The sequence below is a fragment of the Leopardus geoffroyi genome, chromosome B3, assembly GCF_018350155.1.
Source record: "Leopardus geoffroyi isolate Oge1 chromosome B3, O.geoffroyi_Oge1_pat1.0, whole genome shotgun sequence".
Taxonomy (NCBI): Eukaryota; Metazoa; Chordata; class Mammalia; order Carnivora; family Felidae; genus Leopardus; species Leopardus geoffroyi.
The window spans coordinates 48,376,500-48,393,729 of NC_059337.1; the positions used below are offsets into that span (position 1 = coordinate 48,376,500).

At 35.7% G+C, this 17,230-nt stretch overlaps 1 protein-coding gene across 3 annotated transcripts in view; it reads right to left on the bottom strand.

Annotated features, from left to right (window-relative positions):
* The window catches only part of TEX9 (testis expressed 9), a 61,860-nt gene that overhangs the window by 32,714 nt on the left and 11,916 nt on the right, over positions 1 to 17,230 (bottom strand). For all 3 annotated transcript variants that reach the window (XM_045449651.1, XM_045449649.1, XM_045449650.1), the window contains exons 5-9: positions 12,048 to 12,093; positions 11,246 to 11,328; positions 9,273 to 9,451; positions 6,211 to 6,293; positions 5,618 to 5,791 (exon numbers count right to left, since the gene is read on the bottom strand). In XM_045449651.1, the coding sequence (XP_045305607.1) occupies positions 5,618 to 5,791; positions 6,211 to 6,293; positions 9,273 to 9,451; positions 11,246 to 11,328; positions 12,048 to 12,093 (565 nt within the window). The remainder of the gene's footprint in view (positions 1 to 5,617; positions 5,792 to 6,210; positions 6,294 to 9,272; positions 9,452 to 11,245; positions 11,329 to 12,047; positions 12,094 to 17,230) is intronic.

Sequence of the window (17,230 nt, forward strand, 5' to 3'; positions counted from 1 at the left end):
CATTTGAATCATAAGAGCTCCAGAAGATGAAGAGAGAGAAAAAGGGGTAGAAGTTTTATGTGAGCAAATCATAGAGGAAAACTTTCCTAACCTGGGGAAAGACACAGACATTAAAATCCAGGACACAGAGAACTCTCATTAGATTCAACAAAAACCAACCACTGACAAGACATATCATAGTCAAATTCACAAAATACTCAGACAAGGAAAGAATCATGAAAGCAGCAAGGGAAAAAAGTCCTTAACCTACAAGGGAAGACAGATCAGGTTCACAGCAGACCAATTCACAGAAACTTGGCAGGCCAGAAAGGAGTGGCAGGATATATTCAATGTGCTGAATCAGAAAAATATGCAGCCAAGAATTCTTTATCCAGCAAGTCTGTCATTCAAAATAGAAGGGGAGAAAAAAAGTTACCCAAACAACACTAAAGCAATTCATGACCATTAAACCAGCCCTGAAAGAAAATTTAAGAGGGACTCTCTGAGGGGAGAAAGGACCAGAGAACACCACCAGGAACACCAACTCTACAGGCAACATAATGACAATAAATTACTATCTTTCAGTACTCACTCTAAATATAAATGGGCTAAATGCTCCAACCAAAAGACATAGGGTAACAGAATGGATAAGGAAACAAGATCCATCTATATGCTGTTTACAAGAGACCCATTTTATTTTTATTTATTTTTTTAATACGAAATTTATTGTCAAATTGGTTTCCATACAACACCCAGTGCTCATCCCAAAAGGTGCCCTCCTCAAAACCTATCACCCATCCTCCCTTCCCTCCCACCCCCCATCAACCCTCAGTTTGTTCTCAGTTTTTGAAAGTCTCTTTGGCAAGAGACCCGCTTTAGACCTAAAGGCACCTTCAGATTGAAAGTAAGGAGATGGAGAGCCATCTATCATGCTAATGGTCACCAAAAGAAAGCCCTAGTAGCCATACTTATATCAGACAATCTAGATTTTAAAATAAAGACTGTAACAAGAAATGAAGAAGGGCATTATATCATAATTAAGGGGTCTATCCACCAAGAAGATCTAACATAGTAAAGATTTATGCTCCAAGTGTGGAAATACCCAAATATATAAATCAATTAATCACAAACATAAACTCGTTGATAATAATATCATACTAGCAGGGGACTTCAACACCCCACTTACAACAATGGACAGATCATCTAAACAGAAAATCAACAAGGAAACAATGGCTTTGAATGACACACTGAACCGGATGGACTTAACAGATATATTCAGAACATTTCACCCTAAAGCAGCAAATACACATTCTTCTTGAGTACACATGGAACATTCGCCAGAAGAGATCACATACTGGGACACAAATCAGCCCTCCACATGTACAAAGAGATAGAGATCATACCATGCATATTTTCAGACCACAGTGCTTTGAAACTTGAAATCAATCACAAGAAAAAACTTGGAAAGATAACAAATACTTGGAGACTAAAGAACATCCTATTAAAGAATGAATAGGCTAACCAAGAAGTGAAAGAGAAAATTAATAAGTACATGGAAGCCAATGAAAATGATAACACCACAGCCCAAAACCTCTGGGACTCAGTAAAAGTGGTCATAAGAGGGAAGTAAATAGCAATCCAGGCCTTTCTTAAGAAGGAAAAAAGGTCTCAGAAACACAATCTAACCTTATACCCTAAAGAGCTGGAAAAAGAACAGCAAATAAAACCCCAAAACAGCAGAAAACAGGAAATAATAAAGATTAGAGCAGAGATGAATGCTACTGAAACCAACAAAAGTAGTAGAACAGATTAATGAAACCAGGAGCTGGTTCTTTGAAAGAAGTAACAAAGTTGATAAACCCCTAGCCAATTTGATCAAAAAGAGAAAGGAAAGGATCCAACTAAACAAAATCAAGATGAAACAGGAGAAGTCACAACTAACACAGCAGAAATAAAAACAATGGGAGAGTATTATGAGCAATTATACACCAATAAATTAAGCAATCTGGAAGAAATGGACAAATTCCTAGAAACATATAAACTACCAAAACTGAAACAGGAAGAAACAGAAAACTTAACAGACCCATAACCAGTAAAGAAATCAAATTAGTAATCAAAAATCTCTCTCAAAAAAAAAAAAAAAAACAAAAAAAACAAAAAACATGAGTCCAGGGCCGGATGGCTTTCTAGGGGAGTTCTACCAAACATTTAAAAAAAGTTAGCACCTATTCTTTTGAAGCTGTTCCAAAAAACAGAAATGGAAGGAAAACTTCGAAACTCATTCTATGAAGCCAGCATTACCTTGATTCCAAAACTAGACAAAGATCCCACTAAAAAGGAGAACTACAGACCAATTTCCCTGATGAACATGGATGCAAAATCCTCAACAAGATCTAGCCAACCAGATTCAACAATACATTAAAAGAATTATTCACCATGACCAAGTGGGATTTATACCTGGGATGTAGGGCTGGTTCAGTATCTGCTAAATAATCAATGTGACATATCACACCAATAAAAGAAAGGACAAGAACCACATGCTCCTCTTAATAGATGCAGAGAAAGCATCTCACAAAATACAGTATCCTTTCTTGATAAAAACCCTCAAGAAAGTAGGGATAAAAGATCATACTTCAAGATCATAAAATAGGGATAGAAGATCATACCTCAAGATCATAAAAGCCATATATGAAAGACCCACTGGTAATATCGTCCCCAATGGGGGAAAAATGAGAGCTTTACCCCTAAGGTCCGGAACACAACAGGAATGTCCACTCTCACCACTGTTATTCAACACAGTATGGGAAGTCCTCGCCTCAGCAAACACAAAGGAATAAAAGGCATCCCAATCGGCAAGGAGGAAGTCAAACTTTCACTCTTCGCAGACGACATGATACTCTATACAGAAACCCAAAAGATTTCACCAAAAAACTGCTAGAATTGATCCATGAATTCAGCAAAGTCGCAGGATGTAAGATCAATGCACAGAAATCAGTTGCATTCCTATACACCAATAATGAAGCCACAGAAAGAGAAATCCAGGAATCGACCCCATTTACGATTGCACCAAAACCCATAAAATACCTAGGAATAAACCTAACCAAAGATGTGAAAAATCTATACACTGAAAGCTGTAGAAAGCTTATGAAAGAAATTGAAGAAGACATTAAAAAAAATGGAAAAATATTCCATGCTCATGGATTGGAAGAATATTGTTAAAATGTTGATACTACCCAAAGCAATCTACATATTCAATGCAATCCCTATCAAAATAATACCAGCATTCTTCACAAAGCTAGAACAAATGATCCTAAAATTTGTATGGAACCAGATAAGACCCTGACTAGCCAAAGCAATCCTGAAAAAGAAAACCAAAGCTGGAGGCATCACAATCCCACACTTCAAGATGTATTACAAGGCCAGAATCATCAAGAGAGTATGGTACTTGCACAAAAACAAACACTCAGATCAATGGAACAGAATAGACAACCCAGAAATGGACCCACAAACGTATGGCCAACTAATCTTTGACAAAGCAGGGAAGAATATCTAATGGAATAAAGACAGTCTCTTCAGCAAATGATGCTGGGAAAAATGGACAGCAACATGCAGAAAAATGCATCTGGACTACTTTCTTGCACCATAAACAAAAATAAACTCAAAATGGATGAAAGACCTAAATGTAAGACAGGAAGCCATCAAAATCCTAGAGAAAGCAGGCAGCAACCTCTTTGACCTTGGCTGCAGAAACTTCTTACTTGACATGTCTCTGGAGGCAAGGCAAACAAAAGCAAAAATGAACTATTGGGACCTCATGAAGATAAAAAGCTTCTGCCCAGCAAAGGAAACAATCAGCAAAACTAAAAGGCAACCGACAGAATGGGAGAAGGTATTTGCAAAGGACATACTGGATAAAGGGTTAGTATCGAAAATCTGTAAAGAACTTACCAAACTCAACACCCAAAAAACAAATAATCCAGTGAAGAAATGGGAAAAAGACATAAATAGACACTTTTCCAAAGAAGACATTCAGATGACTAACAGACACATGAAAAGATGCTCAACATCACTCATCATCAGGGAAATAAAAACATCACTCATCATCAGGAAATACACAATGAGACACCACCCCACACCAGTCAGAATGGCTAACATCAACAACACAGGCACCAACAGATGTTGGCAAGGATGTGGAGAAAGAGGATCTCTTTTGCACTGCTGGTGGGAACACAAACTGGTACAGCCACTCTGGAAAACAGTATGGAGGTTCCTCAAAAAATTAAAAATATAACTACTCTATGACCCAACAACTGCACTACTAGGTATTTACCCAAGGGATACAGGTGTGCTGTTTCGAAGGGGCACATGCATCCCAATGTTTATAGCTCTACTATCAACAATAGCCAAAGAATGGAAAGAGCCCAAATGTCCATCAACTGATGAATGGATAAAGAAGATGTGGCATACATATACACAATGGAATATTACTCAGTGCTCAAAAAGAATAAAATCTTGCTATTTGCAACAATGTGGAAGGAACTACAGTTTATTATCCTAAGCAAAATAAGTCACAAAAAGACGAATATCATGATTTCACTCATATGTGTAATTTAAGAAAAAAAAAACAAACAAACATAGGGGAAGGGAAGGATAAATAAGATAAAAACAGAGAAGGGACACAAACCATAAGAGACTCTGAAATACAGGGAACAAACTGAGGGTCACTGGAGGGGAGGAAGGAGGGGGATGGGTTAAATGAGCGATGGGCATTAAGGAGGACACTTGTTGGGATGAGAATTGGGTGTTATAGGTTAAGTGATGAATCACTCAGGTCTACTCCTGAAATCATTATTAAACTATATACTATATGTTAACCTGTATTTACATTTAAATGTTCATTTGAATTAAAATGTTCTAAAATTGATCATGGTGATAGTTGCACAACTCTGTGAATATATTAAAAGCCACTAAATTGGGGGACACCCAGTGGCTCAGTCAGTTAAGCATCTCACTCTTGATTTCAGCTTGGTTCATGATCACATGGTTCATGAGTTTGAGCCCTGCATTGGGATCTGCACTGACAGTGCAGAGCCTGCTTGGGAATCTCTCTCTCCCCCTTTCTCTCTGTCCCTCTCCCACTCATGCTGGATGCCTCTCTTTCTCTTTCTCAAAATAAGTAAACTTTAAGAAAAAGTCACCAAATTGTATACTTTAAAATTGTATACTTTCAGGGTGCCTGGGTGGCTCAGTCTGTTAAGCATCCAACTTCGCCTCAAGCCGTGATCTCACAGCTCATGAGTTCAAGCCCCGCATTGACTCTTGCTGACAGCTCAGAGCCTGGAGCCTGCTTTGGAATCTGTGTCTCCCTCTCTCTTTCTCCCCGTCTCCTACTTGTGCTCTGTCTCTCTCTCAAAAATAAATAAACATTAAAAAAATTTAAAAAAATTTTAAAGTGTGGTGTGTACTATATGTGAATTTTATCTCAATATATCTATTAATATTCTCCTATATATGGTGGAAGACTTTTTAGTAAACATTAACAAAATAAGTGAACAAAAGTGATGTCTACACAAACATGTAACTTTAATGTTTTATAGTGTTTTTAACATTAGGGCAGGAAAAATCACAAAATTATTACCTTTTCTACTGAAGACAGCTGTTGCTGTAATCCATCACATTTTTTATTTAGCTCCTCAAAAAGAGTTTTATATTTTTCTGTTTGAGACTGTTGCAAATTAATTGTTCGCTGCTGTCTCATACAATCTTCTTCCAAGTTTTTTATTTGAGACTTTAAATCCTGAATTTCATTTTCCTATAGTTATAAAATTACAGATTATGTGAAAAATACACAAGATTTGGTATCAAAACATAAAGCAGAAAACAAAAAGGAGTTTCATATGATTTTTAATGAGATACTTATATCCATTTCAAGGAGAATAACAAATTGTGTTCCATTCTCATCTTCAAAAATAGAAGTTAGAAGTTTCATTTGTGTTTAATAGCTTCCATTTGTAAATCTTATACAAAAATTCTAACTGCTAACAAGTATTTAAAATTTTTTCGCTTAGTGAAAATTCAACATCTCAGAATACAATATAAGTCAGTATTTACATACAATTTTTAATTCAAAAGTTAACTGTAAATTATATGTCAATAAACATATATTGTAAAAATAATGAAACTGCTCCTAACATATCTTTAAATATAGAGCATTTATTTTAAAAAACATACCTTCTTATTGCATTCATATACAACATTATCCAATTCCTCCTGCATAACACATAGTTTGGCCTTTAGAAATCTGTTCTGTGCTTCTGTGGATTTAAATGATTACATTTATTGTCCTTCACTGAATCTAAGATGCCATTAACTGCAGATAGACCATTTTATGAGGAAAAAGAATGCTCAAGATGGCGAGTTTATCAGGAGACCCCTGTTTGAGAACACTAAAGACACTGAATACTCATACTATCAAGGTAAAGGAAAAACAAATCCACCCAACAGAAAGGAACTGTTCACGTTTCAACAGTGGAACTGAGTAAAGAGGGGAAAAAAACCCAAAAACCTCTCCTTAGAGTCTGAACCACAAGCCAGTATTCACTCTTGCAAACTGAATTTGTCTTTACCAAGGTGGTACAAAATACCTCAGTCAAAATTTAAAGTGGTTTCAGGTTGGTAACATCCCCAGGTGTTTGGCAGAAACAAACACAAAACCACTGGAGCAAAACTCAACTTCAGTCTCAGCCATTGTGATTATAAAATACCATTGACTGTAACACACATGCCAATTTCACGGAAGTTATAATGTAGTCTACGTGCCTTAGAAGCAAAGAAATACACTAATACCTTACTGCTGAAGCTTTTTTGCACAAACTCTAAGATCTGCCTTTGCAAAGTATTTCATTGCTACCTCAAGTTCTTTATTCAATGATATCAGCAGTAAATCTTTGATGTTTCTAGGTGTATACAATAAAGTGAAAACTGAAATTAGCACTCACTCCATAATTCATTCAATCATTCATTGAAAAAAATATACATTAAGTCTCTACAATGTTCCAGACCTAATAGGGATAAAACCAGCTTTGCCTTCATGGATCTTATGTTGAGTAAACACCCTGAGTGGTCTCTGAGAAGTCATTAGAATATACCCCAGAGAATGCACAAAATCTCTTCATCCATACTCCTTTCAAAGCTCTTCTTTTTATTTTTTTTTTTAAGTTTATTTGAGAGAGAGAGAGAATGCACATGTGGGCTGGGGAGGTGCAAGGAGACAGGAAGAGAGAAAGAGAAAATCCCAAGCAGGCTCCGTGCTGTCAGCACAGAGCCTGACGCAAGGCTAGATCTCCCAAACCGTGAGATCATGACCTGAGCCAAGATGAAGAGTCTGATGTTTGACTGAGCCACCCGGGTGCCCCCAAAGCTCTCTCTATTAAATGCTTCCAGTGTTATCATGGAGATGATTAATGATGACTGGCTCTAACCCACCTAGATCTCTCCAGCCTCAACTCTCCTTCAAGCCTCTCGTGTCACTCCAGGTTAGCACAGGATAGAAGGGAAATGATAAATTAAAAAATGTGAAGTTTGCAGTAGCTGTTCTCTAAGGGGGAAAGGAGGAAGAATGAGAGAGCCTGAGTTTGTCCATCTCTTTCTCTCCCCAACTAACCTTGGTGTCATCAAGGAGTTGAGTGCTTTCATCTCTGTAGGCCACAGCATTAACCTCCCATCCCCATCTCCCTCTGACTTTAGTCTTAGAAAGCAGTATGTGCTACTAAACTACTTTTCTTATCTTTTCCTCTTGCCTGTAAGAAACCCATTCATATCTGGAATAAGAGAAAAACTCCCCCAAAAGGGCAGACACCTAGGCCAAAGACTCTGGAAAGGGAATGCAGGGAGACAAAGTGGCAGAGAGGTGATTCAGCAATAAAAACCAAGTGGCAATTTAAGGTAGTCTGTTGTATTGGTTCTATGTATCTGGGAGCGGGAATATTGTAATGGGACCACGGGTGACTATGTACTGAGAAACAGCCAACATATGACCAGTGTGTCCTTGAAGGCATCTTGACAAAGACCTAAAGGCAGCTTCCTGCTTCCTTTATCTTCTCTTCTGACAAGTACCCCAGAAAGCTTAGATTTACTAGCCAGTAAATGTGATAAATTCATAAATGAATTGCTCATTTATGAATGACTAGCATGTAGCACAATAATCATTATACATATAAATTGTTATTGTTTTCACAGAATCAGAATTTTAAAGATAACCTTATGACCATCTAATATAAACTGCTAAATTTTGAAATTAAGAAATTGCAATTACACAGAGGCCAAGTGGCTTGCCTGAACTTACAATTATAGTTCAGTATTAACTCTTCATCTACACTCAACTGTCTTATGTTTACAATAGCATAGATGGCACCTCATAAATTCAACAGTTCTAGAGGCACTACTGATAATGTTTTTAGAGTATCTAAACTTATTATTATTTTTCAAAGTGATATGCAGAGAATGAGTTTATAAGAAAGAAAATCACATTCATTAGAAAACTAATTTGATTATTTTAACTGATGCCACATGAGTGATTCATTTATCCTTTTAACATGCCATAAGTAGAATACGGTAACAATCAATGAAAGAAATACAAAGACATTGGGTTTTAAAAAGTATTTTAGGGGCGCCTGGGTGGCGCAGTCGGTTAAGCGACCGACTTCAGCCAGGTCACGATCTCGCGGTCCGTGAGTTCGAGCCCCGCGTCGGGCTCTGGGCTGATGGCTCAGAGCCTGGAGCCTGTTTCCGATTCTGTGTCTCCCTCTCTCTCTGCCCCTACCCCGTTCATGCTCTGTCTCTCTCTGTCCCAAAAATAAATAAAAACGTTGAAAAAAAAAAATTAAAAAAAAAATAAAAATAAAAAAAAAATAAATAAATAAAAAGTATTTTAATGTTTAATGATAAGCTATGGGGCATTTTAACCTTAGTTGAACAGTAGTCAATGAAACCAATACCATATAGTCTTTTTCATTTTTACTTTTTATAATGGAAAATGTCAAACATATAAAAGTAGAAAGACACTGTCAATGAAAAACCACTTTCCTATCATCCATCTTCAACAACTGACTCATAACCAATTTTATGTCATCTATAATTCCACTCATTCCTCCTACCATCATGTCCCACTAGATGATTTTGAAACAAGTGCAAGATATCACAATACTTTTTTTAAATGCAAAAAAAATACTTCCCAAATATCTGTTTCTAAGTAATTGTGATATACAGATAAAAATAAACAGAAGTAAACTTACCTATTCCAATGTCATTACTAACACCACAAAAAATATCATCATTGATATAATCAGGTAAGCCTTCTTCCTCCAGTTGCCCTTCAATTTTACTAATTGTTTTAGCAAGAGAAAAGTCTGAGAAATCCTCTGGAATGGCAACATCATTGGCAGTCTGTACATCAAAGTATTTCAATTTTATACTATAAATAAACATACACACACATATACATACTCATTATATATTATATACAATGTCAACATACAAAGGAAATATGACTTTTACCCAAATAAAAAAGATCAAAATTATTAATTAAAAAATTATTAATTTTGAATTTATGATGAAACCTATAATTGATACTTCCAAGGATTTTATTATAAAAGACTTGGCTGACTTTCAATCTTTATGAATCACATGGCCACAGAGCTAGAGAAGGCTTATGAAACCAGTTTGTCTACACATTGCCTCCAAACAAGTAAACATCAAAACTAAGAGTGCTGAACTTGGCCTCCCAAGTTAGATCCAGACTGTGGATTTTAACTTATATGCTGCTGAAGAACTATATAAAGTGATATTGCGTTTAGCCATAATTCTGCAAACAATGAGAATAATACCTCTTAAGAATTAGAGTGAACATTTATTAGCTCAATCAAAATCAACTTTTTTTTCCACCTAAGGAAACACATTCTAACCAGAATCAAAATCAACCAAAAATTGGATTTGCTTTTCTTAACAAGAGAAGAAATATGAAATTAAAGTCACTAGTAAAGGCATTAAGGAATGGGCCAAGCCTAACCCATCAAGTTTATGACTCCAAAAGCCTTGTTTTTAACTTTTTACTTAATTTAAAGCCCAACTTTCTTTTAATACATAAGCAAAAACTTCAGAATTCTATTTATAAAAACAACCTTTTCCTTAAAAAGTAGTTTTGAAATCTGAAAATAAGATAACCAGTTATGTATGCATGCATGTACTGATGTACGCAGTATATGTTCTCTTTTCTTCTATCAATTTTATTTTAATGTTTATGTATTTTGAGAGAAAGAGAGCATGAGTGTAACCAGGGGAGGGACAGAGGGAGGGACAGAGAGAGAGAAAGAGAGAGAGAGAGAGAGAAAGAGAGAGAATCCCAAGCAGGCTCCACGCTATCAGTGCAGAGCTCAATGTGGGGCTCGATCCTATGAACCATGAGATTATGACCTGAGCCAAAACCAATTTGGACCCTCAACCAACTGAGCCACCAGGCTCCCCTATCAATCTATTTTAGATTTATTTTATTTTCCTTATCCCTTCACTGTATTTTTTCTTTTATTCAAAAAACAAAAAAAGTTATTTAGCCTATTAAAAGACACCAACATTAACAAAGATTTTTCCAGGATTATAATACAGTATCAGTTTGGGTAAGTAATAGACACTTAATAATTTACTGTGAATAAGAAGCGTGCTGGTACAACCCATTGTAGGTATGACCTTCCTTTTCCAGAAGGTCTCCTATCCTAGATTGCCTCTTGGGTCCCCTTTTCAAGCTTAAACTACTAAGAACAGTCTTGAATTCTTTATCACCAAAAACAATAGAATGTAAATTATAATGATACTATAGTCTTATTTAGAGCCTACCAAATCACTCTGTTTGTCAATACACACAATAATGTATGGTGTTCTATTAAATGTTCGAAAAGGTAGACTAGTCTGAGAGAACTAGGCAAAGACACCTATGTTCTAGACTCAGTTCTAAGAAAATATCTCACTAAAAATAACATTTAAAAATTTGAAATGTGGCGATTTTGCTTAAAAGAACTGTGTACAATGTTTACTAACTGCTGTAAGACATTTCTGAGTTGAGAATGTTTTAAATTACTGAATGTAGATAAGATATATACAGTGCCAGGTATAAAAAGATCTGGAGAAAGAGAAAGAGCTTAATAACTAAAATCATGATAGTATGGATCATAAAACTAAAAAAATAGAAAGTAATACTTTTAAAACTGTACTATACCTTGAATTTGTTTTCCTTCCTTTATTTGTAGAGTGTAGTTTGTTTTGAATCTTGTTCACTGCATCAACATTTTTGGTCTTTGGCTACATCAAAGAATTTAAATTATTGATTAATTAGATTCTAATCATTTGCCCTGGAAAGCAGTTTTGTAATACACAGAACTGCTAGTTTACTACACAGAAGAACTCCTATTTTCATGGTGCTAGATATCACTAGCACCAACAGGTTCAAAGATAAGGAAAATGAGTCCCATAAAGTCAAGGATATTCAGCTGGATAGTGGAATATTAAACCGGATATTATGACTCACAGAACTGAGTTCTCCTCACTGATTATTCCCCAGGCAGACCTTCACATACGCTGTTTTCTTGGCCTAGATATCTGTGGGTGGGGAACCCGTAGATCTCAATAAGCCCAGCACCTGTAATAGTGATCTATACACTGCAAATATTTAAATGAATGAATAAACCTTTCGAATTACCTTCTTAGTATATAAATAATTTTCTTTTTGGGGTCGAATACCTGGTGAATTTCAGCTTCAGAGGGAAAGCAAACTCCTTAGGTTACAGATTCATTTTACTCAGAATTTCTTCCAGTATATAACCAAATTGTTCAGTGAAATTATGAGACAAAGAAGGATTCAGCTTATTTTATAAGTAACACATCATGAAGGCATCTCTTCTAAGTATCAAGGCTTATATTCTATTTCTGTAGAGTCATACTCCTCTGTTCTAAGAAAAGCCTAAAAAATAACCTAAATTCTATACAACGTAATTACATTTACAGCAAGTTCAATTTCATACCTTAGTTTCTGAATGAAGATGAACTATCCCTTCAGACAACAGACCTCTACAGACCAAAAATAAACATTATATATTAATAATAGATGATACTAAGCTGAGACACAATAAAAGTCAACAGTAATTACATCTGAAAGGGAAAATAGACAACTACCAAGTAGACTTTGCTATAATTCTAGTTATGCACATGTTAATTTATTAACACAAGAAAATTGCTTTGGTTAAATAATTCACCTTTAAGAAGTTATAATGTAATACCAATATTTTTGTAGGAAAATGAAGCACAAACTTTAACAAATTAAAATCATAAGGAGTGATTATTGGCTACACACAGGGACTATCTATTTTACAAAATAATTCACCACAAGGCTTTTTAGTGTGAGCCCGCCCAATGTTATCCTTTGTTTAATGCATTTAAATACGTGGTCTGTATTTGTTTCTCCCATTACACTGTGAAATCCATGAAGGTAGGAATCATGTCTGCCTTGTTCACTGCTCTATGCCTAGTACATGGTGTAGTACATGGTATATAGGTTCTTAAATTGTCACCAAGTAAATATTTGCTAAATGCATGAATCTAAAATACAATTCATTTTTTAAACATTTTAACTTCACATTTTTTTAATTGACATACAATAGTCTATTAGTTTCAGGTGTACATCATAGTGATTCAGTATTTTTATACAATACAAAATGATCTCCATAATAGGTCTAGTTGCCATCTGTCACCGTACAAAGTTGTTATAATATTACTGACTATATTCCCTGTGGTGTACATTACATCCCTGTGACTGACTTAATTTATTACTAGAAATTTGCACCTCTAAAATACAACTCATTTTTCTGCGCAGTTTTCAAAATATGTTTTTATTTAATACAAAGAGTGTTTATGGGGTCTGCACTCTCTGGCCCATGGGCTGAATCCATCCACATCAACTCATTTTCACATTATCTATGGCTGTTTTCACACTACTAGCAGCGGAGTTGAGTAGTGACAAAAACTGTAAAGCTGACAAATACAAAAATATTTACTATCTGGCTCTTCACAGGAAGATTCTGCCTACCCCCTGATCAATTGTCTAGATCATCCCCATCACATATATTATTATTTCTATATCTTGTTGCTATTAAAAAACAAAACAGGCACTGGATGTCTCATTTGGTGAAGGGTCCTATTCTTGATTTCGGCTCAGGTCATGATCTCATGGTTTGTGGGATGGAGCTCTGCGTGCAGCTCTTCACTGACTGTGTGGAGCCTGATGGGGATTCTCTCCCTCCCTCTCTGCCTTTCCCCCACTCACATTCTCACTCTCTTTCTCCCAAAATAAATAAATAAATAAATAAATAAATAAATAAATAAATAAATAAATAAATAAATAAAATATTTAAAAACAAAACACTCCATCATATCCCCCTGAGAACTCATTACCAGAATAAGGACATACAAACAAAATTACTTTCTATCAGATGTCACCTACTGAACTAGTTACACATAGGTTATTTCAATATTAAATACAAAAATATACTTAGATAGATATTATATACAACCTCTCAAAGCACCAGAAATAGCTTTGCAAAGAATAAAAAGAAGGCTTTCAAAACAGCTTAAAATTACAGACTAAGAATCATTCTCACATATGACATTAAAATGTTACCAAATTTTATACAAAATTTTAACTGTCCTCTTCCATGGCCTTCATATCAAAAATATTTGCCGTTTCCTTACATTTTCTGTAGCTTCCATTGTTCCTTCCCGGATACACAAACGTATCAGCCAAAAGACATTTAACGGTTATCTGTCTCCCTCAGGTTTAGCTGAGTGACATTACTTTGCTAGTGTATTTCTGTGAAAAATGAACTAAAATACAGTATTCTAGTTACTTTCATTACATTTCTCCATGAAAGGTTTGTACGTAACATGACTGAAACGATTTGTGTGGTAAACCTTGCTTCCAACAGACCGAAGGATATGTATCCCATACTGTTAAGAAGCTAGATTCTGGTTTTCCGACTGTATTGTTTGGCAGAGTAACCTTGGATGTTGAAGACCTATTATAATGTATACTGCCTGACCATAATCATTTAGGTGTATTATTCTCCAAGCTAAAATGGATTGTCTCTCTACAGAATTACCTTCCATATTCAGCAATTCCCAACTAATAGTCAAGTAGCATGTTTAAAATCCAATTGTTCAAACAGTAGTATTTTTTTTAAAAGTCACCTGACCAAGGTAAACAGAGGTGTCATCACCACTTTGCACTTAAGGAAAATTTTGTGAAAGAAAACCCACAGATTTATCTTTAGGCTTGTGAAATCAGTCTCTCACTTGCTTCAACAGAAACTAGGCATTAGCAGTCATTACCATCATTTCAATCTACTCATTTACTTGATAAAAGCCATGCCTCATCTTCTCTGTAATCCAAATTTTGGAATTTTGATAGCATCATTTCCCATAAAGTATCAGAAAGTGTTATATATAATAAGGATAAGTTGTTTCACGTGTGTATGTCAAATGATGATATAAAAAATTTTTATGGGAAAAAATTTGATTAAAAAAAATTAAAATGCACCAGGCATTAACTCCTTGGAAGCAGGACCTGGTCTGTTATCACTGTATCACCAGTAGCTAGACCTGGCATGGATGGTGTTCAAAAATTGTTTCATTTTTTTTCAGAAAGATTTACTGATTTACAGTAAAATATACTCTTTTTAGCTATACAGCTGTATAAATTTTAACAAACTTTATGATCATATAACCATAACAACCAAGACAGAGAATGTTTCCATCACCCCCAAAAGTTCCCTTGTGCTTTGCAGTTAATTATCTCCCCTCCACAACATAAAACCACGAATCAGATTCTGTCTCTATAGTTTTACCATTTCCAGAATGTCAAATAAAGGAACATAGGGATAAGGAAAAAAAAGAGAGAGAGAGGCAAACTAGAAAATAGACTCTTAACTACAGAGAACAAACTGATGGTTACCAGAGGGGAGGTGAATCGTGGGGGGATGGGTGAAATAGGTGATGGGGATTAAGCAGTGCACTTGTCATGATGAGCACAGGGTGATGTATGGCAGTGTTGAATCACTATATTGTACACTTGAAACTAATATTACACTGTATGGTAACTAACTGGAATTTAAATAAAAACTTTAAAAAAATGGAATCATACAGCATACATATATTTTAGTCTAGCTTCTTTCACTTAGCTTCTATGTTGCTGTTGCATCAATAGTTCATTGCTTGTTACTGCCAAGTAGTATTCCATTGCATGGATATAACATAATTTGCTTATCCTACCTGTTTACTACTTGATAGATATTTGAGTTGTTCCAGTTTTGCAATTATAAATAAAAGTGCTATAAACATTCGCATTAAGGTTTTTGTTTGGACATGTGTCTTCATTTCTCTTGGGTAACCAGCGAAAGGAGAATTGCTGTATCGTACGCAGTATTTTTGAGTAAATGAATGATGTCCCAATATTTCAAGTATGAGCCAACTATACTACTGCTTAAATAACACATTTCTTTTCTGTTTCTAAGCCTTCTAAGGTGTTTAAACATTAGACCCTCTTGGGGCTGTGCTGCTTTCACAGCCTGCTTCTTCATCTCAGAAGAATGGGAGGACGCACAGCTGTTTTAAGATTTAAACGGTCACAGTTTTAGTCTATCACTCAAAGTTTCTTTGCCAATAAAACTCCCTCAAAAACTAGTGGATTTCACACCTATTTGATTCCAGTTAGTTCTGTGTGCCATTACCACACCTACAGTTCTCTCCGAGACTGTACTTCTTTAAACTGAACACCTCACCCTCCTCCCCTTCTCCTTCCTGACTTTAAAAATGGCTTACTTTGAAATTGTCAGGCTTCTATGGGGAAACTACAGCTTTAGTTATATCTTTGCACTGAGCCATTTTACCCAATTGGAAAGTTTCACTAGGTGCCATTCAAAATGATCCTTGCCCTGAAGAATCTTAATCCACTGTAAAGTTTTATCAATAGCATGAAGCGCACATCTTTAGTTTGACTTTTACTTCAAGGCTGAGCTTTAATAGGCTTTTGTTCCTCAAAGAATTTCTCTATATCACAATTTTTCTTATCAAAAAGCAGCTAATTCTACAAAGCAAGGGCCATCAAGACAGTGAGGGAGGGCATAAGAAAAGATATTTAGATTGGGACGCCCGGGTGGCTCAGTTGGTTGAGTGTCCAACTTCAGCTCAGGTCATGATCTCATGGTCCATGAGTTCGAGCCTCGCATCAGGCTCTGTGCTGACAGCTCAGAGCCTAGAGCCTGCTTTGGATTCTGTGTCTCCTTCTCTCTCTGCGCCTCCCCTGCTCACACTCTGTCTTTCTCTCTCTCAAAAATAAATAAACATTAAAAAATTAAAAAAAAAAAGATATGTAGATCAATTGGGTAGAATTGAGAGTCCACCAATAAAACCATGTGTCTCTGGTCAGGTGAGTTTTGACAAAAGTGCCAAGACCATTCAGTGGGCAAAGAATAATACAGTTAATAGTAACTAACAGCACATACTACTAATATTCTGTTTTCCAACCTCTCTCCCTAACGCACAAGTTCATTTGACACCTGTTCTGCCTTCCTATTTAGCAAAGGTGGCAGTTTTACTAAATCCACTGCTGGTACATTTAATACAACTTCTCTATCTTTCCAGGATCAGTTTCCTCACTGGCTACCACCTAACTACAAAGCTAAAGCCACACTTTTTTCTACCATAAGTTCCATATGGTCACCCAGAGACGAGGCTGGGAGATTTCATCAACTGGATTTTCACTGATCATGGCATAGAAAGACTCAGCTTGAGGTTCAAAACCCAACTCCTATCTGTTGGCTTCGAAGAGAATAGTCTGACTTTTGCTCATAGCAAGAAACTTAGAATGTTGGGTGATCATTATTGCCTCAGCTTTAAGATTTTATAGTTTTATTCACATAGATCTTTTATGTTTCCTGTTAAATTTATTCCTCAATACTTTTTGGGTCCCTATTTTTTTCTTTTAACATACCTGAAGTCCACATGAAATTCAAGGGAAAAAAGATCTAATATATTTTATTTTTACTAATTTATTTATTTTTACCTAATTTTCATATGCAATTTTAAAAGAAAGTATAGGATGTAAGAACAGGTTCGGAAATCTTAACCAACTGTGGTTTACATTTCAGTGAAATCA